This window comes from Somniosus microcephalus, chromosome 22, assembly GCF_052327205.1.
Source record: "Somniosus microcephalus isolate GS21.2 chromosome 22, FLI_Smic_1.0, whole genome shotgun sequence".
Lineage (NCBI taxonomy): Eukaryota > Metazoa > Chordata > Chondrichthyes > Squaliformes > Somniosidae > Somniosus > Somniosus microcephalus.
Window position 1 is genome coordinate 28,116,282 of NC_141008.1, and position 17,941 is coordinate 28,134,222.

Below are 17,941 nucleotides of genomic sequence, written 5' to 3' on the forward strand. Positions count from 1 at the left end.
CCCCCTCCTCCTCCCCCCCCCCTCCTCCTCCCCCCCGCTGGGCTTCTGTGTTGGGATTAAGGTAGTTTGATAATTTAATGACACAATAAGGGGAGCATTATCTGATATCTAGCCCATGCCTGACCTGGGTGTGTTTGATTCTGACTGTGCAAGAAGTCAGAAAATATTCATTTAAGAACAAACTTCACATTTATATTAAAACAAGTGATTTTTTAAAATCTTTCCTTTTAATGGTCACCAGCTTTCAAACTGTTTATCAGCATTACTTGGCAAAGTGAAAGCATCACAATGTCAGATTGGCTTAGTGACAGCACTCTCACTAATGAATGGAAAGGTGGTGAGTTGAAGCCCCGGTGCAGGATTTGAGCACATTGCCGAGGTGCAGTACTCGGCCAGTGCTGCAGTATGGGAGGTGCCATCCTTTGACTGAGATGTTAAACCAAGGCCCTGTCCCTCTGTCCAGGTGGATGTAAAGGTCCCACGGCACTATTGGAAGAGCCAGGAGTTCTGGTCATTTATCACATTTACCTGTGCATTTGCTTATTAACCCTTCAAAAATACTTTCTTGATCATTGGGATGTACTGTGGATATGAAAGGCAGTATCTAAATTATCTTTCCTTCAAATTATGAGAGCTGGCAAGGTAGTTTGTAGCTAAAAGGTGCAAACCCAAATACAACTCATCTGACTTCCCAATCTCACTTTTAAAAAGAAATATATGAAACAATTTTCTAGTAATATTGAGGTACAGTAGTCAGTTTCTTTGTAATATTTGTTTTAATTTACTTTCAAAAGCTTTAAAAATTACCTTTTACTGTCCTTGCACCCAAAAGAACCAGCTTAATTTTAAAGCCTCTCTGAAGGCCCGCAAATGAGCACAGTTAGCAGAAACTCCCAAAGGCGATTTATTCACCCTGGGGGCGTGGCCAGTTTGGTGGGCGGGGCCTGCTTCCAGCACGATTTTATTTTAAACTAGCCCAAAAGATCACGGAAACTCGACTTGCACTGAATACAAATTGTGTTTACAATTCCACCATCTTTTGCACCAGTTACACTGAGCGGGCCTAAAAAAAACCCAGCGGAAACTCCAGGCTATTGAATTCTCATTCTCTGGCTGAAAGCTGAACCATGTGCAGAGGGTCAAAGGAATCGTTTGTATCTTTCCTCATCGGCTGTCCGCTAACACTATTTATGATGCAAATAGTGTGAGAATTTCAGTGCACTGTAACTGTGGGCTGAGGTCAGGAGCTGTTCAGACAGTGATTGTGGGTGAGTCCTCCGCAGGGATGAGAACACATTCCATGCTCGAATAACTGATGCTGATTTCGTTCCCTAATAATCGGTGTGAGGAATGAATCCGGGAGGGTTTGTCGGGGCCGGGGGGGGAGGGGGAAAAGTGTGTGAGGTTGAAGCTGGAGTGGAGTGGGGTGGGGTGGGGAAGTGTCACTGAACAGGTTGGGAATTGAAGAGACGACAGTGTCTCTGCGAACTGAACAATTACGGAATTAGCACTTGGAGATGAGGCAGGTGTAGTAAATTCCAAACCTACACACAACTGGAGGTGGTTCTAATGATTATTGTACTTAATAACAAAGGCTTATATAAACCAAATGGGAGATAATTTGGGGGTCTTGATAAAAGGTCACACTAGCGGGTTAATGTATATAATAGGATACACTGTACCATTAGCAATAATTGGGGTGATTGTAGCCAGTTGGATCCCACCCACATGTTGACTTGTCTAGCAGAGCAAAGTGAGAGGTTGAGGCAATTCTGGAAGGAGAGCGAGCCACTTGTCTCTCGGCTTTCACTGCATTGTTAGATTATTGGCTTGTTACCATACGGCAGCACGAGCTGTTGTCTCAGACATATAACTTTGTTCTGACACAGACGATCTGCTCTAAGCTGACGTGTCACTTTGCTACATGTTAGGCTTCTTAGCAAAATTGAAGCCCAAGGGATAAAGGGGGCAGTAGCAGCCTGGATACAGAATTGGCTAAGGGATAGAAAACCGAGTGTTGAGGGGACTGGAGGGAGGTATACAGTGGAGTTCCCCAGGGTTCAGTATGAGGACCATTGCTGTTTTTGATCTACATTAAATTTGCAGATGATACGAAACTTGGAAGTGCAGTACACAGTGAGGAAGATGGTAACAACAACAACTTGTATTTATATAGCCCCTTTAAGTTAGTAAAACATCCCAAGGTGCTTCACAGACGTGTTACGTATAAGACAAAGCATTTGACGCCGAGCCACGTAAGGAGAAATTAGGGCTGGTGACCAAAAGCTTGGTCAAAGAGGTAGGTCTTAAGGAGCGTCTTAAAGGAGGAAAGAGAGGTAGCGAGGCGGAGAGGTTTAGGCAGGGAATTCCAGAGCTTAGGGCCGAGGCAACAGAAGGCACGGCCACCAAAGGGTGAGCAATTATAATCAGGGATCCTCAAGAGGGTAGAATTAGAGGAGCACAGATATCTCGGTGAGGCCATGGAGGGATTTGAAAACAAGGATGATACATTTTGGTCGGAAGAATGAACTAAATGGTACAATTTTAAAGGGAGTGCCGGAACAGAGAGACCTGGGGGTGTTTGTGTACAAATCTTTGAAGGTGGCATGACAGGCTAACTAAACAGTTAGTAAAGCAAATGTTGAATTCCCATTAAATTTGAATATCCCACCTCATTTTCAACCGAGTGCACCAATTTTTTCCACATGGTCCTAAACGCCACTATCTTAGCTAATTAGTAGGCAACAAACCCAATCTGAAGCGACAGTGAGGCCATCCACCATGACCAAAGCCTTCTAGTATAGCACTAGTGGATCTCCCATGGCATTGCTGATTGTGAGTTGGAGGTAATGCTGTTACAAAGGACAAAGGTGAAGGAAGGATGCATATGGCTGCTGAAAGAATTTAGAAGTTTGAGAGTTGAAGTAAATAATTTTCACTTGGGAACAAAATCAGGACTTGTTGTGCGACAGACACTTTGCATGTGGAATGAATACATTGGATTTGGCAATTTTTTTGTATACTAGTCGATCTCCCTTGGCATTGCACACGGGTAGGCAAGACCAATTAGAATTTTCCAGGCCAAGCAGTGTTGGTGGCTGAGGGAAAATGGCAGTATTATGGGGGAAGGAGGACGAGAAGGCAAATAGGAGGGGAGGGAGGTGGGGAGGGGAGGGGAGACGGATGCGAGGAGAAGCCACTGGGAGAGAAAGGAGAGAGGAACAGAAGTCCAATCGGTGGGGGTAGATAGAAGTGAAGCATGGGACAGCCAGTTATCATGGAGGGAAATAGAGAGCGGAGGTGGTGGGGGGTGGATGGGAAATGCAATTGGGGTAGGGCGCGGTTACTGTAATCGGGGAAATATAGAAACATAGACATAGTCTGTGATGATGGTACTGCAGCCAGTGAGGGATTGGAAGGGGCGTTTCAGCCAGAGACGGATGAATGGAAGTTTGAGTTGGGGGGTGGCCATGAGGGTGAAACGAATACTTGCTCAGTGGGGGAGGGAAGCTGGCTGTAAACCTGCCCAGAGGGTGGGCGTGATGTTGGTGCTATTACGCTTGGCCGAGGCACTTCTGTGTGTTCAGCATCGTTTCGGGGCTTTCTACCAATGTCATTCTGCTGATTGGGATTTCTTTCAAGGTGTTAACTTTGATTGTCAGACCTAGCCAATTATCAGCACCCAGAGGAAGGGGGTCAGAGAGCTGCCTCTGTTTCTCCCTTGCTCTTGCTGTCACATCAGTGTGAACTAGTGAGAGGAGGAGGACTCGCTGAGGTATAAACCCATGCAGCCTGTGACATTGGAAGCTATGATCAGTTAACTTAGCGACAGCTAGCTTGAAAGCGAGTTTTGCTGAGAATAGCGGCAGTGTCGTGTATTTTATTACTTTTATCAGGAGTGGTAAGAAATGGATGGCTTTTGCTGTAAGAACTGTATTCTGTTCATTCATGTATCTCGGGTAACAGAAGCCAGTTTGTTTGTTATAATTGGGCCTTCTCCTCCTGTGAGGGTGCTTTTCAGCGTGTGTTCGGCAAAGACATGAGAATGCACATGGTGGCATGTGTGAAAACACTCCGTCTGGTACGAATACCACAGAGTCTATGTTACCATCCCCTAATCATGCTATTTTTTAACCAGATATTGGGCAGTAAACATACACTCAGTCATAGGAAGGGCGAGGTCCACTTAGAGGAATGACTGGAGAGAACCTCAGAAAATATCTAGTGTGGGTCAGTGACATTTGTTACATGATGTTTAGCAGCCAAGGTGAAGCTGTGTGCGCCTGGTCTGCTGTTCAGGTGCTGCTTGTAGGGAAGTGGTCTAAATAAGCATATCCTGGGGCGAGTTGATGAGGGATGTTTCTTTAGATTGGCAAGTGCTTGTAAAAGCCCTGCTCTTGTCCTTGTGGAGAGGCCAGTCAGATAAACCACCATGGCGTGGCTGCTTTCCTTCTCTTTTTAAAGTGAGAAGTCTGAGGTGTGACAGATGCAAGGGTTCAGTGGCTAAAGCCTCATTCTACAGTACAAGTAGGAAAGCCTTCTGCTGCATACAAGGGAGTCGGTGCGATCATCCACCTCTGCTAAGCCTTCTGCTGCATACAAGGGAGTCGGTGCGATCATCCACCTCTGCTAAGCCTTCTACTGCATATACAATTGCATTTCCATTAGGAAACCTTGACCCAAACAATAGCACTATTATGTGATTAAATAGCATACCAGTGTCAGTGCTGCAGTATGTCACAGCACAGACTGCTGCAGATGGAGAAGGCTCTTGAGCCCACTTGATCTCATCCTTTCAGAGTACTAACACTACCAACTTCCCAATGCAGCATCTAGCATCGCAAGGTGGCACCAGTGGCAGCATCATGGAGTGGTACAATAGCCCCTAGGTCCCTGACTCCTTTGATAGTGAAGGGGCCAAGCAGAGGAGAAGAATAGAGGGAAATCGGGGCTGTCCTTGCTCACATTTCTCAGTGGCCAATTAGAAAGCAGGATCGGTTGAGTCTGAAGAGCACATCATCTGCTCCATGTTAATCTGTGGAATAATGCATGGCCAAGAGGAGGGGAGCGGGGTCCTCGTGCCCAGTTATAGTTCGGTACGACCAAGAGGAGGGGAGCGGGGTCCTTGTGCCCAGGCCCAGTTCCAGTTCAGCACGGCCAAGAGGAGGGGAGCGGGGTCCTCGTGCCCAGTTATAGTTCAGCATGGCCAAGAGGAGGGGAGCGGGGTCCTCGTGCCCAGTTATAGTTCGGCATGGCCAAGAAGAAGGGAGGGGGGGACCTAGAGATTTCGCAAGATATAAGCTGACTGACTTAAGAGAAGTTTTTTTTCTCCCTCATGGTCCTGTGTCTCTCTCTAAACGGTGTTCACTGTTGAGGTTATTAAGTTTTTCAATATCAGAATAGAAATCAAAAAAACAAAACTGCAACTGCTTGAAACCTGAAATAAAACAGAAAGTGCTGTAAATAGACAGGATCCGAATGAGGTTAATGCTTCATGTGATCTGATTAGAGTTGCCAACTTTGTTTGGACATATTCCTGGAGAATTCATCATGTAACATCCCACCTCCAACTACCTGCCTAGTCAACCAGCCTTGTTCCCCATCTCCAATATTTTTATAAAGTATTGTAAGAAATGTGACACTTTGTTTTAATGCCGCTATGATGTCTTTCTGGGGTTCCCTGCAGCAGTGGTCAGGGGATCAATCTTCAATTGCTGGTGACTCTGGGACAAGCCTGGAGGGTTGGAATTGCTAGTTCTGATAATGGGTGCCCACGTGAAACGGTCCTGTCTCTCTCTCTCTCTCCAGATACTGGGAGACCTGCTGTGTATTGACAGTACTTTCTGGGGGGGTTTGCACCAGAATCCAGTTGCGGCCCAGCTGCTGTCTGGGTCGGACTTGGGGGTGATCACATTAACTAATGCAGCGCCAAACAGTCCCCAGCAGTACTATCTGTGAAGATTGAAATGATTCCATTCCCCACTTGCTGGACTAACGTCACTTAGTTAGAAGAGATAGTTGCTAATGTACTATTCTTGGTGCATTTAAAAAGGAGATTGCAGCTAATGAAATTTCCTTGGTTGATGAGAAAGAATATCGTAATCCTACAGGAAATAAATCCTGATCTGTTGTTCATTATTCAGCACCAGCAAATGATGCCAAGTAACATCACTTAATTAGGGGGTATTGTCAATATAGAAGCTTCTTTATTGCGCTTCAATGAGAGGGTTCCAGCTAATCTCCTATATTGATTGAAATGCAAATGCAGGTTTTTGGAAAAGGTCATTTTTGGAAGAATTCCCCGAGGAGCTCCCCACTGCAGAGTCCTGCCATTGTCTGCTTCATGAAGAGTGATTGGCTGTTGCAAGTCAGAGCAGAGGTAAGCTGTATGTCTTCGTGGTTGGTATAGTGCTCTTCTAAATACTGCGCTCATATCATTTGCTGTCTGTTGACACGGAAGCAACTTGGATTCTAATAGTTTCAAAAGCCATTGGAAAATCTTGGCTGCAATGAAATCAAATACATACCGGTAAGAGTGTGCGCGTGTGTGTGTGTATAGTGCTTATCAAGGTGCGGGATGACTGTGTTAGGAAAGTGAACATTAGTGCTGTGGCTAGCAATAGAGTAGACTATAGATATCTCGGGCCATGCACAGGTCAAATACAAAGCAGGAAAGAGTTGTAATGAGCTCAGTGACGATCTCCCTCTTCATCACCTGATGTATCTCTAGCCAGTGAAGATCTTCCTCGCTTCACCTGATGATGTATCTCTAGCCCAGTGAAGATCTTCCTCACTTCACCTGATGATGTATCTTTAGCCAGTGAAGATCTTCCTTGCTTCACCTGATGATGTATCTTTAGCCAGTGAAGATCTTCCTCGCTTCACCTGATGATGTATCTCTAGCCCAGTGAAGATCTTCCTTGCTTCACCTGATAATAGATCTCTAGCCCAGTGAAGATCTTCCTCGCTTCACCTGATGATGTATCTTTAGCCAGTGAAGATCTTCCTCGCTTCACCTGATGATGTATCTCTAGCCAGTGAAGATCTTCCTCGCTTCACCTGATGATGTATCTCTAGCCCAGTGAAGGCGTTCCTTGCTTCACCTGATGATGTATCTCTAGCCAGTGAAGATCTTCCTCGCTTCACCTGATGATGTATCTTTAGCCCAGTGAAGGCGTTCCTTGCTTCACCTGATGATGTATCTCTAGCCAGTGAAGATCTTCCTCGCTTCACCTGATGATGTATCTTTAGCCCAGTGAAGGCGTTCCTTGCTTCACCTGATGATGTATCTCTAGCCAGTGAAGATCTTCCTCGCTTCACCTGATGATGTATCTTTAGCCAGTGAAGATCTTCCTCGCTTCACCTGATGATGTATCTTTAGCCAGTGAAGATCTTCCTCGCTTCACCTGATGATGTATCTCTAGCCCAGTGAAGGCGGTTCCTCGCTTCACCTGATGATGTATCTCTAGCCCAGTGAAGGCGGTTCCTCGCTTCACCTGATGATGTATCTCTAGCCCAGTGAAAATGTTGCTCCTACATCACCCGATAATGTATCTTTAGCCCTTGTGTTTAGCTGAGCAGTACTGGGTGCAGTACTCGAGGTGCGGTATGACGATAGCACTATACAATTTCCTTGTAACTTCCTCTGATTTGTATTCTACTATTTTGGATATTGCACCATTCTGCTGAGTTGTTGATTGGTGCTCTCCACTGGTTGGGCATGTTGAGCATTGAGTTTACTGTGACTCTTCGATCGCTTTTAACTTCGACCTCCGCTATTTCAGCAACTTTCATGAAATACATGTTGCCCATTTTTCATTCCTTTGGGCAGTACTTTACATATGTCTCCATTAAATTTCATCTGCTCTGCCTACGTACAGCTTTTGTCCAACTCATTCTGTAATTTCTGTGTTGCATTCTCCAATTCCACGGCCCTCCTAGTTTAGAATTATCGACGAATTTGATCGGATTGCATTGAATTTGAGTCCAAGTCACTTAAATAACTTAGGAAGAAGTGGTCCCAACACCAATCCTGGGGCATCCCATTCGGTGCACGCCCATCCCCCACCCGACAACTTCTCCAGTTGCTTTCCACCTTTCAGCCAATTTTTTCTCCCTACCCATTGAGCTTAATTAATAGTTTTTTGTCAAATGCCTTCTAGAAGTCTATATGATGCATCATGGAGCTCATCAGAGTCCACTTGGGATGTCGGTTCAAGGACGTTGCTCCCTCTGGATCTATGTTGACTGCTGTTTAGTAAGTTGTTATTGTACAGATGTTTTAGTATTCATCTTGGTGAAGCCCATTCTCCTTCTCCCAGCAGAGTTCGTAGAGGTCATTTTCTTTATTTCACTTCTGATTTCGTGATTCATTTAGGGCCATGCCTGTTTGGACTGAGCTGCTGGTTTTAAATATATACTGTATGTATCCTGCATACGTACATAATGCCTTTTTCAAGGTGTTCTGTTTCCCAATCAGTTTGCTTGAGTTTCTTCGGTTTATCGAAATTGGCCCTTTTTAAGTTACATATCCAGCTCCTGGTCTTTGGTGTTTCTGAATCCATTGAGAAATAAAAACTCCACGGGAAAAGTGATCCATCCGTGGCTAGCTGAAGAAGGTGAGGATAGTATTAGATTAAAAGAAGAGGCTTATAATGTTGTGAAGATTAGTAGTAAGCCTGAGGATTGGAAGAGCTTTAGAAACCAGCAAAGGATGACCAAAAAATTAATAAGGGAGAAAATAGAATGAGAGTAAACTAGCAAGAAATATAAAAACAGATTGTAAGAGCTTCTGCAAGTGTGTAAAAAGGACGAGAGTAGAAAAGTAAGAGTTGGTCCCTTCGAGGCTGAGACAAGAGAAATACTGTCATAACATTTACCTGCCTTTGATCCATATCCCTTGATACCTTTACCTAACAAAAATCTATTAATCTCTGTCTTGAAAGCTCTAATTATCCCAACGTCCACAACCTTTTAGGGGCGAGTTCCAGATTTCTACTCCCGTTTGTGCGAATTAGCCATGCTGATGATTTAATTCCTCGGCACCATCAACCTTGGTACCTATTTTAGCCAGTGTCCTAAGATCACTAGCACTCATTGTTCAAGTATAAATAGAACCGAACTGGCGAACATAATGTTGGGAGCTGGCTTGCAAAATGATGCTGATGGTGAAACCCCTTTTTGCAAAGTTTAACATCTGATTCCGTGCTGTTTCGCTAGATTATGGCACACACAGTGTGGTACTGAGCCACACAGACTCTGGTTCAATCCCTAGTCTGTGCTGAGATAGCAGTAGTTGTGGTGCCCCTGGGTTAGGAAGGACAAGTTGCTTCTTATCATAGTTCATTGACTGTTGCTGTCTAGGGTGACACACACAGAATGGCCAGTTGGCTGGGATGCCAGAGCGTGACTGCAACCTTTAGCGCAATAGACCAGGAGAGCAGAGACAATTATAGTGGAAGAAGAGATTAAACTCCTTTTGTCTGGTGTTGTATCTGCATGTATTGATCAAACGTCTGGGTGAGAACTGATTGCACTGCAACCTCCTTAACTGACATATCTCCTCCGTCTCACCTTTTGGGAACAGGCTATTAATACATTCAGAAACTTGGGTTCTGTGACTCCGAGTCATGAATGGGTGATCAATGAGGCTGGGCTCTGGGACACAAGGTCTCAGTGGATGAGGCTGGGCTCTGGGACACAAGGTCTCAGTGGATTACTGGTGAGGAATGGCACTGAATAACTAAGCTGTTTTGAAGCGCCACCTTTTTTGAACAGAAATTGAGTGCCATTGAAAATGAATGGGACGAAGCTCATGGCCGCAGTCTTTATTATTGCTCAGTTGAGTTGCTGGTATTGTTAAATGTTATCGCCAGTCCCTTGACATCTCCTGCAGTGCTGCTCTGAAACAGTTTGCTGGGAGTTATGCAAGAGTAGCCAGTGAGTAACTCTCCCTTAAGCTGTTTGCTATCGCCAGGGTGCCAGGAGATTGGCACTCCGATGACCCATGATCTAGATCAGCCAGTCCTCCCAGCTTTTCTTTGGTAGTGTGCAATCATAGACTAGTACAGCACAGAAGGAGGCCATTTGGGCCATTGAGTCTGTGCTGGCTCTTTTGAAAAGCAATTCAATTAGTTCTACTTCCCTGCTCTTTCCCCATATCCCTGCAATTTTTTCTCCTTCAAGTATTTATCCAATCCCCTTTTGAAAGGTACTATTGAATCTGTTCCTATTGGCCAATTGAAGAGCGGTTAGGATAGAGTTCCACGTTTTGCGATGCTAAAGAGCAGCTCTGAGGACTTGTGAAAAGTCAAGTATCAGTCGTTATTCAAGGTGTGTAGTCCACTCCTTTTACATTGATGGTGTACAGTCGGCAGCAGATGTACTGCTCTCTTACCCTTGTTGACACACTGAACAGTATGAAACCCTTTTGGGGTTCCTGCCTTTCCTGAATCCAAAACTGGACTGAGCAGGGAAGCAGCTCTGACATCCGCCTGTCAAAATTCATCGACAACCTTAACCTGTAAGGCCACGTCACCAGCCACAGAATCCTCCCTGCGATAGCCATCGTGAAGTTCTCGCTTTCCTAGGTTTACTGTTTCATTACACATGGGACAAGTGGAAATTCTACCCGAATATCTGTTCATTCTCTGGGCCAGAAACCTCTCCATCCTGCTTCAGTTGCTGATCATCGCTGTTTCTGGATACTGCTGGTGAATAGTGCTGCATAGCTACAGCAGTGGCAATGATTATATACTCGCCTATATTAGCACTCCTTGGCTGACCCAGTTGCAGTGAAGGAACTCCTCCCTTCCTGTTGGCCTTTCTCCCTGCCGAAGACAACCAGGCGCCTTGAGCAACTCTTAAAACTAAGATTCGGTGATGGATCTCCTAGTCCAGGCCCTTCGATTGGCCAGAATCCCCAGCACCCTCTTGCTCAAAGAAGCACAGTCAGGAATGCTGCACCTCCGTGAAGGGAGGTGGGTCTGGGCTCAAGATTCCACACATGGCGAGCTTACACTTTGCCACCCTCGACAGTTGCTGCGTATGCCCACATTCCAGCCTTTCACCTCCGCTGTGGTTATTGGGACGCTCCACCTCCTAATAGCATTATACTGCTTGCATTGGACAGCAAGAACAGGAGGGGAAACAGCACTGAATTACAGCCGGCCAGTCTGGCCATGGAGGTACAGAAACACACTAACAACAGGGCTGCGGGTGAATTTGCGATGGGCTCATAAGAACATAAATAGGAGCAGGAGTGGCCATTCGGCCCCTCGAGCCTGGTCCGCCATTTAATGAGATCATGGCTGATCCGATTTTGGCCTCGACTCCACTTTCCTGCCCGTTCCCCATAACCCTTGACTCCCCTGTTGCTCAAAAACCTGTCTATCTCCGCCTTGAATATATTCAATGACTCAGCTTCCACAGCTCTCTGGGATAAAAAATTCCAAATATTCATGACTCAGAGAAGAAATTCCATCCAGAGAGCCAGACCAGTAACAGGTTACCTCTGGCAAACTGAAGTCATCTCTTAAAAGCTCGCTGTGCCCCCTTGGGAAGAGGTTTGGCCAATAACCTCTCATATTCATTTACTTTCCAATGAAAGTTTAATGCACAAAAAGCAATAAGATGAAGAACACATCCAGTGTCATTACCTGACTGGTCAGAAAGTGCTTTGTAATTTAGCTTTTAGATGAAGATTACCGCTACAAAAATGCCCTAAAGTAAAACATTAAAAGGTCGCTTTCAGTAAGAAATGAACCACTAAGCATCAGTAATGTAGGAATCTATATCAACAGACCCTGGGCCAGATTAGATTTTGATATTGAAATGCATTTAAATGCAGTATATTACTATCTCCACTGTTTTGCACATGGATATGTTGGAGCAAGAGTGAGATCGGGATTCATAAATGGAAAGAAACTGCAGGCCGAAATTACATCAGGGATTAAGAGAAGAGGTAATGCTATCAAAATGGCAGGCTTTGAGGTACTGAGTTTTTGTTAGAATAGATGGGAATTTGATTTTAAAAGGATATGAGTTAGTTTTCCTGTCCATCAGGTATTCAAACTCAGGCAGTTTATTACTTCAGGTTTGTATATTTCTGGTTTCCCTATAATCAAATATTTCACGGATCAGAGATTCGGGCTTGGTGCTTTAAGGAATGCCTAGTAGCAGTTTGATAGATGCTGATACCACGTACCTGCGATCCAGGCTGGAGCAAGGATAACAACGTGCTCCAGGTATTTTTAATTAGTTTGGTGCCAAATGTTAATTGAAAGAAATAAAAAAAATAATAATAAATAAATAAATAAATAAATATGGCGAAATACTGAATGGGGTTAAAGTGAAGATTTTCCAAGCGGGGAGATTAGAGATGTACAAAATCATATGGGCCACGAAGGTCATGCAGTGAGCCCACGTCCCCGGCTGTGACCACATACAGATTGCATTGTCCTGATCTGAAGATTGGACCTTGACTAGATCCGATTGAAGTTTTCAGGATTATAAAGGGAGTCGCCACAGTTGATTCTGTTCACTGTGGCGAAGGGTTGGCATATCAGAGAATGTAAGTTAGAAATTAAAAGTAAGAAATAAAATCGGGTGCAACCAAAAGATAATCTAGTTATGGAATGAGTTACCAGGAAGCTCACACTGAATAAATGGGGTTGAGTCAGCCGGATGTGTTTGTGGAGAGAGAAGGGATTGAGGGATGTGGAGAGAGACGGGATTGAGGGATGTGGAGAGAGAAGGGATTGAGGGATGTGGTGCGAAGGGCAGTGGTTGGGAGGGATGGATTTAGGAATGCTGGGCAGGCTTGTTGGACCTAATGGCCATTTTCTGTTCCTAAACATTCTTGTGTTTTCTCAACTTGGACATTTTCCCTTTCATAGGAAATTAAATGAGAGTTTAAAACACTAAATCTTGTCTCTGATCTCCTCATTTCAAATCCCAGAGTGAAATCAACCAGCGTTTACCTTACTCTACGCTGACTGGTCGCACTCCAGAGATACCATTCCCATAGATCCAGGAGGACTGGGGTCAAGCAGAAGTGAATTTAGATTCATATATGAACTCCAACATATACATGCCAAATGTAAGACTGCCAACTAATGTTCAAATTCTGGACCATTTTTCCTGCAGACTTTCATCCACTAGAAGCTCCATACTGAGTGCCCAAACCCTTTCCAGATAGGACTGTTACAGCAGACGGAGAACGACCTGCATCATTCCGTCTGGGTCCTCGGAATGAACGGACCACCTCCGGGTCCAGCGGGCCACCTGGTAACTCTTGAAAATGTCATTTTCATAATTTTATTGTTTCAAGCGATCTGGCTAGCCAGTCAGCTACTTAACTTGTAACTGTAGCTGGCATTTGGTCCCTGGCCAGGGTGTACTGTGAAGTCAGCAGTATAACTTTGGTCTGCTGGTGCCGTGTTGCTGTAAACAGCTGCTGATAGAAACATAGAAACATAGGAGCAGGAGTAGGCCATTCGGCCCTTCGAGCCTGCTCCGCCATTCAATGAGATCATGGCTGATCATCCAAATTCAGCACCCTGTCCCTGCCTTCTCCCCATATCCCTTGATCCCTTTAGCCTCAAGAAATATATCCAACTCTTTCTTGAATATATTTAATGAACTGGCCTGCACCGCCGTCTGTGGCAGAGAATTCCACAGGTTCACCACTCTCTGGGTGAAGAAATTCCTCCTCATTTCAGTCCTAAATGGCTTACCCCTTATCCTTAGACTATGACCCCTGGTTCTGGACTCCCCGGCCATGAAAAATCATTTCTGCATCTAGTCTGTTCAGACCTGACAGAATTTTATAGGTTTCGTTGAGATCCCCTCTCAATCTTCTAAACTCCAGTGAGTATAAGCCCAATCGACACAATCTCTCCTCATACGTCATTCCTGCCATCCCAGGTATCAGCCTGGTGAATCTTCGCTGCACTCCCTCCATGGCAAGAAAGTCCTTCCTCAGGTAAGGTGACCAAAACTGCACACAATACTCAAGGTGCGGTCTCACCAAGGCCCTGTACAACTGCAGCAAGACATCCTTGTTCTTGTACTCGAACCCTCTTGCTAAGAAGGCCAACATACCATTTGCCTTCTTAACCGCCTGCTGCACCTGCATGCTTACCTTCAGCGACTGGTGCACAAGAACACCTCTTTGCACTTCCTCTTCTCCCAATCTATTGCCATTCAAATAATAATCTGCCTTCCTGTTTTTGCCACCAAAGTGGATAACCTCACATTTATCCACATTATAGTGCATTTGCCATGTTTCTGCCCAATCACCCAACCTGTCCAAATCGTACTGGAGTTTCATGACATCCTCCTCACAGCATACCCTCCCACCCAGCTTTGTGTCATCTGCAAATTTGGAGATATTGCATCCAATTCCCTCGTCCAGATCATTAATATATATTGTGAACAGCTGGGGTCCTAGGACCGATCCTTGCGGTACCACACTAGTCAAAGCCTGCCACTCGGAAAACGACCCGTTTATTCCAACTCTTTGCGTTCTGTCCGCTAACCAGTTCTCTCTCCAAGTCAATACCTTGCCCCCAATCCCATGTGCCTTAATTTTGCACGCTAACCTCTTATGCGGGACCTTATCGAAAGCCTTCTGAAAGTCCAAATACACCACATCCACTGGTTCTCCCTTATCTATTTTACCAGTTACATCCTCAAAAAATTCCAGTAGATTAGTCAAGCATGATTTACCTTTTGTAAATCCATGTTGACTTTGTCCGATCCTGTCACTGCTTTCCAAGTGCTCTGCTATTACATCTTTTATAATGGACTCTAGCATTTTCCCCACTACCGATGTCAGGCTTACCGGTCTATAATTCCCTGCTTTTTCTCTGCCACCTTTTTTGAATAGTGGGGTAACATTAGCTACCCTCCAATCCATGGGTACTGTTCCAGAGTCTATCGAGTTCTGGAAGATGACCAGCAATGCATCTACTATTTCTAGGGCCACTTCCTTAAGTACCCTGGGATGTAGATTATCAGGCCCTGGGGATTTATCGGCCTTCAGTCCCATCAATTTTCCTAACACCATTTCCCTACAAATACTGATATCTTTCAGTTCCACCCTTTCATCAGACCCTATGTTCCGCGGTATTTCTGGGAGGTTATTTGTGTCCTCCTTTGTGAAGACAGAACCAAAATATGTATTTAGTTGGTCTGCCATTTCTTTGTTCCCCATTATAAATTCCCCCGATTCTGACTGTAAGGGACCTACGCTTGACTTCACCAATCTTTTCCTCTTCACATATCTATAAAAGCTTTTACAGTCAGTTTTTATGTTCCCTGAAAGCTTACTCTCATATTCTATTTTCCCTTTCTTAATTAATCCCTTTGTCCTCCTTTGTTGAATCCTAAACTGCTCCCAATCCTCAGGATTATTGCTTTTTCTGGCCAATTTGTATGTCGTCTCCTTGGATCTTATGCTATCCCTAATTTCCCTTGTTAGCCACGGTTGAGTCACCTTTTTTGTTTTATTTTTATGCCAAACGGGGATGAACAAATTCTGTAGTTCATCCATTCGGTCTTTAAATGTTTGCCATTGCCTATCCACCGTCAACCCTTTGAGTAACGTTCTCCAATCCATCCTACCCAACTCGCGCCTCATACCATCGTAGTTTCCTTTATTTAAATTGAGGACCCTTGTCTCTGAGTCAACTACTTCATTCTCCATCTTAATGAAGAATTCGATCATATTATGATCGCTCCGACCCAAGGGGCCTCGTACAACAAGATTGCTAATTAATCCTTTCTCGTTACATAATACCCAGTCTAAGATGGCCTGATCTCTGGTTGGTTCCTCGACATATTGGTCCAGGAAACCATCCCGTAAACACTCCAGGAATTCCTCCTCCACAATATTGTTACTTATTTGGTTAGCCCAATCTATATGTAGATTAAAGTCACCCATGATGACTGCTGTGCCCTTATTGCACGCTTCTTTAATTTCCCTTTTAATGCCATCCCCAACCTCCGTCTTACTGTTTGGAGGTCTATATACCACTCCCACTAACGTTTTTTTTCCCCTTTTAGTATTTCTCAATTCTACCCATACAGATTCCACATCATCAGAGCTAATATCCTTCATTACAATTGTGTTAATCCCTTCTTTAACCAGTAATGCTACCCCTCCTCCCTTTCCTTTTTGCCTACCTTTCCTGAATATCGAATACCCCTGGATGTTGAGTTCCCAGTCTTGGCCGTCCTTGAGCCACGTTTCCGTAATCCCAACCGAATCATATTCGTTTACCTCTATTTGCGCAGCCAATTCAACCACCTTATTACAAATGCTCCTCGCGTTAAGACACTAAGCCTTCAGGCTTGTTTTTTTAACGCTCTTAGACCTATTAGAATTATTATTTACTGTGGCCACGTTTGATTTAAACCGTTGATTTCTCTGACTGCCACTTTTGTTTTTCTCCTTCCTATCTTTTGCTTTTATCCTTGTTTTCCTTTCCTCTGCCTCCCTGCTCAGGTTCCCAACCCCCTTCTCGGACCAGTGCCTGTAAGATCACTGCAGCCTGCTTTCAAGATTGAGCTTTGAAGGGGGCTTGAAATGGTGATGATTTTCTTCTTTGTGCAGTGTTTGAGGCTCTGCAGTGGGTAACTGCACCACATGGTGTGGTGCTGGACCATTCCCGGTCTCTGCTCAGCTAACCAATCGCTCTAGGGCACTAGTAGGATCCTGAATCATCCAGTGACCCCTGTTAAGTGGGTGCATGTGTGTGGATATTGGGGTGAGAACTAGCTTGGTCTGGGCTGTGATGCCTCCATGGATCAATAGCCAGCCCACACTTGCACATGAAACATGGCTGGTGTGGTACTGTACCACGGGGTAACCATTATGCCAGCGTGAGTCGGCACCTTCAGAAAAGCCTGGCGATGACTGGGGGTAATGGAGGAGTGGTTCATTACAGGAGAGTTGAGATGTGTTTTCCACTCTTGTTTTGCTGTAAATGCTGACTGTAAGCCTGACTCTGAATATTGCAGGTACATGGCACTTTTAAGTGATATTTAATGTATTTTAGTTTCAGAGTCCCTTCTACTACATGTCCCAGAGAATGCAAGATGTGACTGGAGATGGCGGTGTATTAAAGGAGGTTCTCAGGCCTGGCTCGGGCAGTGTTATCCCATCTACTGCGTCAGTGTCTGGTACGGTCAACCAACAGGTATCCTGAGCAGATGCCAGTTTCAAGAAGGGGGGCGGTCAAGGATGCCCCATACCGGAGGGTCTCCAGCACGTGGGGAGTTTCCCAGGGCAAAGTCTGAAACACTTAAGTATTTGCCTTTTAATCCATTTAATCGATGAATTCTGAAGTTAGTCTCCAATTCCCAGAGGAACCGTGAGGTCGGTCAGTCAGTCAGCCAGAGGGAGTTGGCGGCTGAGGGGTATTGGCCCAGAATGAGCCAATCTCTGACGAGGAATGTTGCAGGGAACCACTAACCAGGGGCAGAAATTTGGATAGGGGGATCTTTATCATTTGAAGTACAAATATGTTGGGTAAACCCTATCCTCACTGCAAGGCTCTCCCGTTCCTTACACAGGTGCACTCTTTTGTTTCCTTTATTTCCCCTCTGTAAATGTCTAAGTATGGGGGCTGTAACATGAGAGTTTAATATTTGGTGGATGGGCTCCCCTTTTATGTTTTTGGCTGTCACCCCCTCCTGCCACCTCTGACCTACCCAAATGCTCACCGGTTTGAAACAGTAACTGAACAGCGTGGGGCGACCTGGAGATAGCTTCAAAAGGAAGAGGTCAGGTTGACCCTATTGCACCAGTCTAGACAGTAAAGGGACTGTCTGAAGTAGCAGCTCCCTGGTAATAGAGACACACAGGGCTAGAAATTCAGTGGCCTGCGCCACCAGTTTGCGCCCAAAGAGGGCTTTTGCGCCACTGTGCAAACCT

The 17,941-nt window shown here is 45.0% G+C and overlaps 1 protein-coding gene across 2 annotated transcripts in view; it reads left to right on the plus strand.

Moving 5' to 3' along the window:
- Nucleotides 1-6,263: 6,263 nt before the first annotated feature.
- Nucleotides 6,264-17,941, plus strand: part of fkbp6 (FKBP prolyl isomerase 6) — a 54,454-nt gene continuing 42,776 nt past the window's right edge. For both annotated transcript variants that reach the window (XM_085965072.1, XM_085965073.1), the window contains exons 1-3: nt 6,264-6,379; nt 13,147-13,287; nt 17,064-17,187. In XM_085965072.1, the coding sequence (XP_085821198.1) occupies nt 13,252-13,287; nt 17,064-17,187 (160 nt within the window). In that variant the 5' untranslated portion in view covers nt 6,264-6,379; nt 13,147-13,251. The remainder of the gene's footprint in view (nt 6,380-13,146; nt 13,288-17,063; nt 17,188-17,941) is intronic.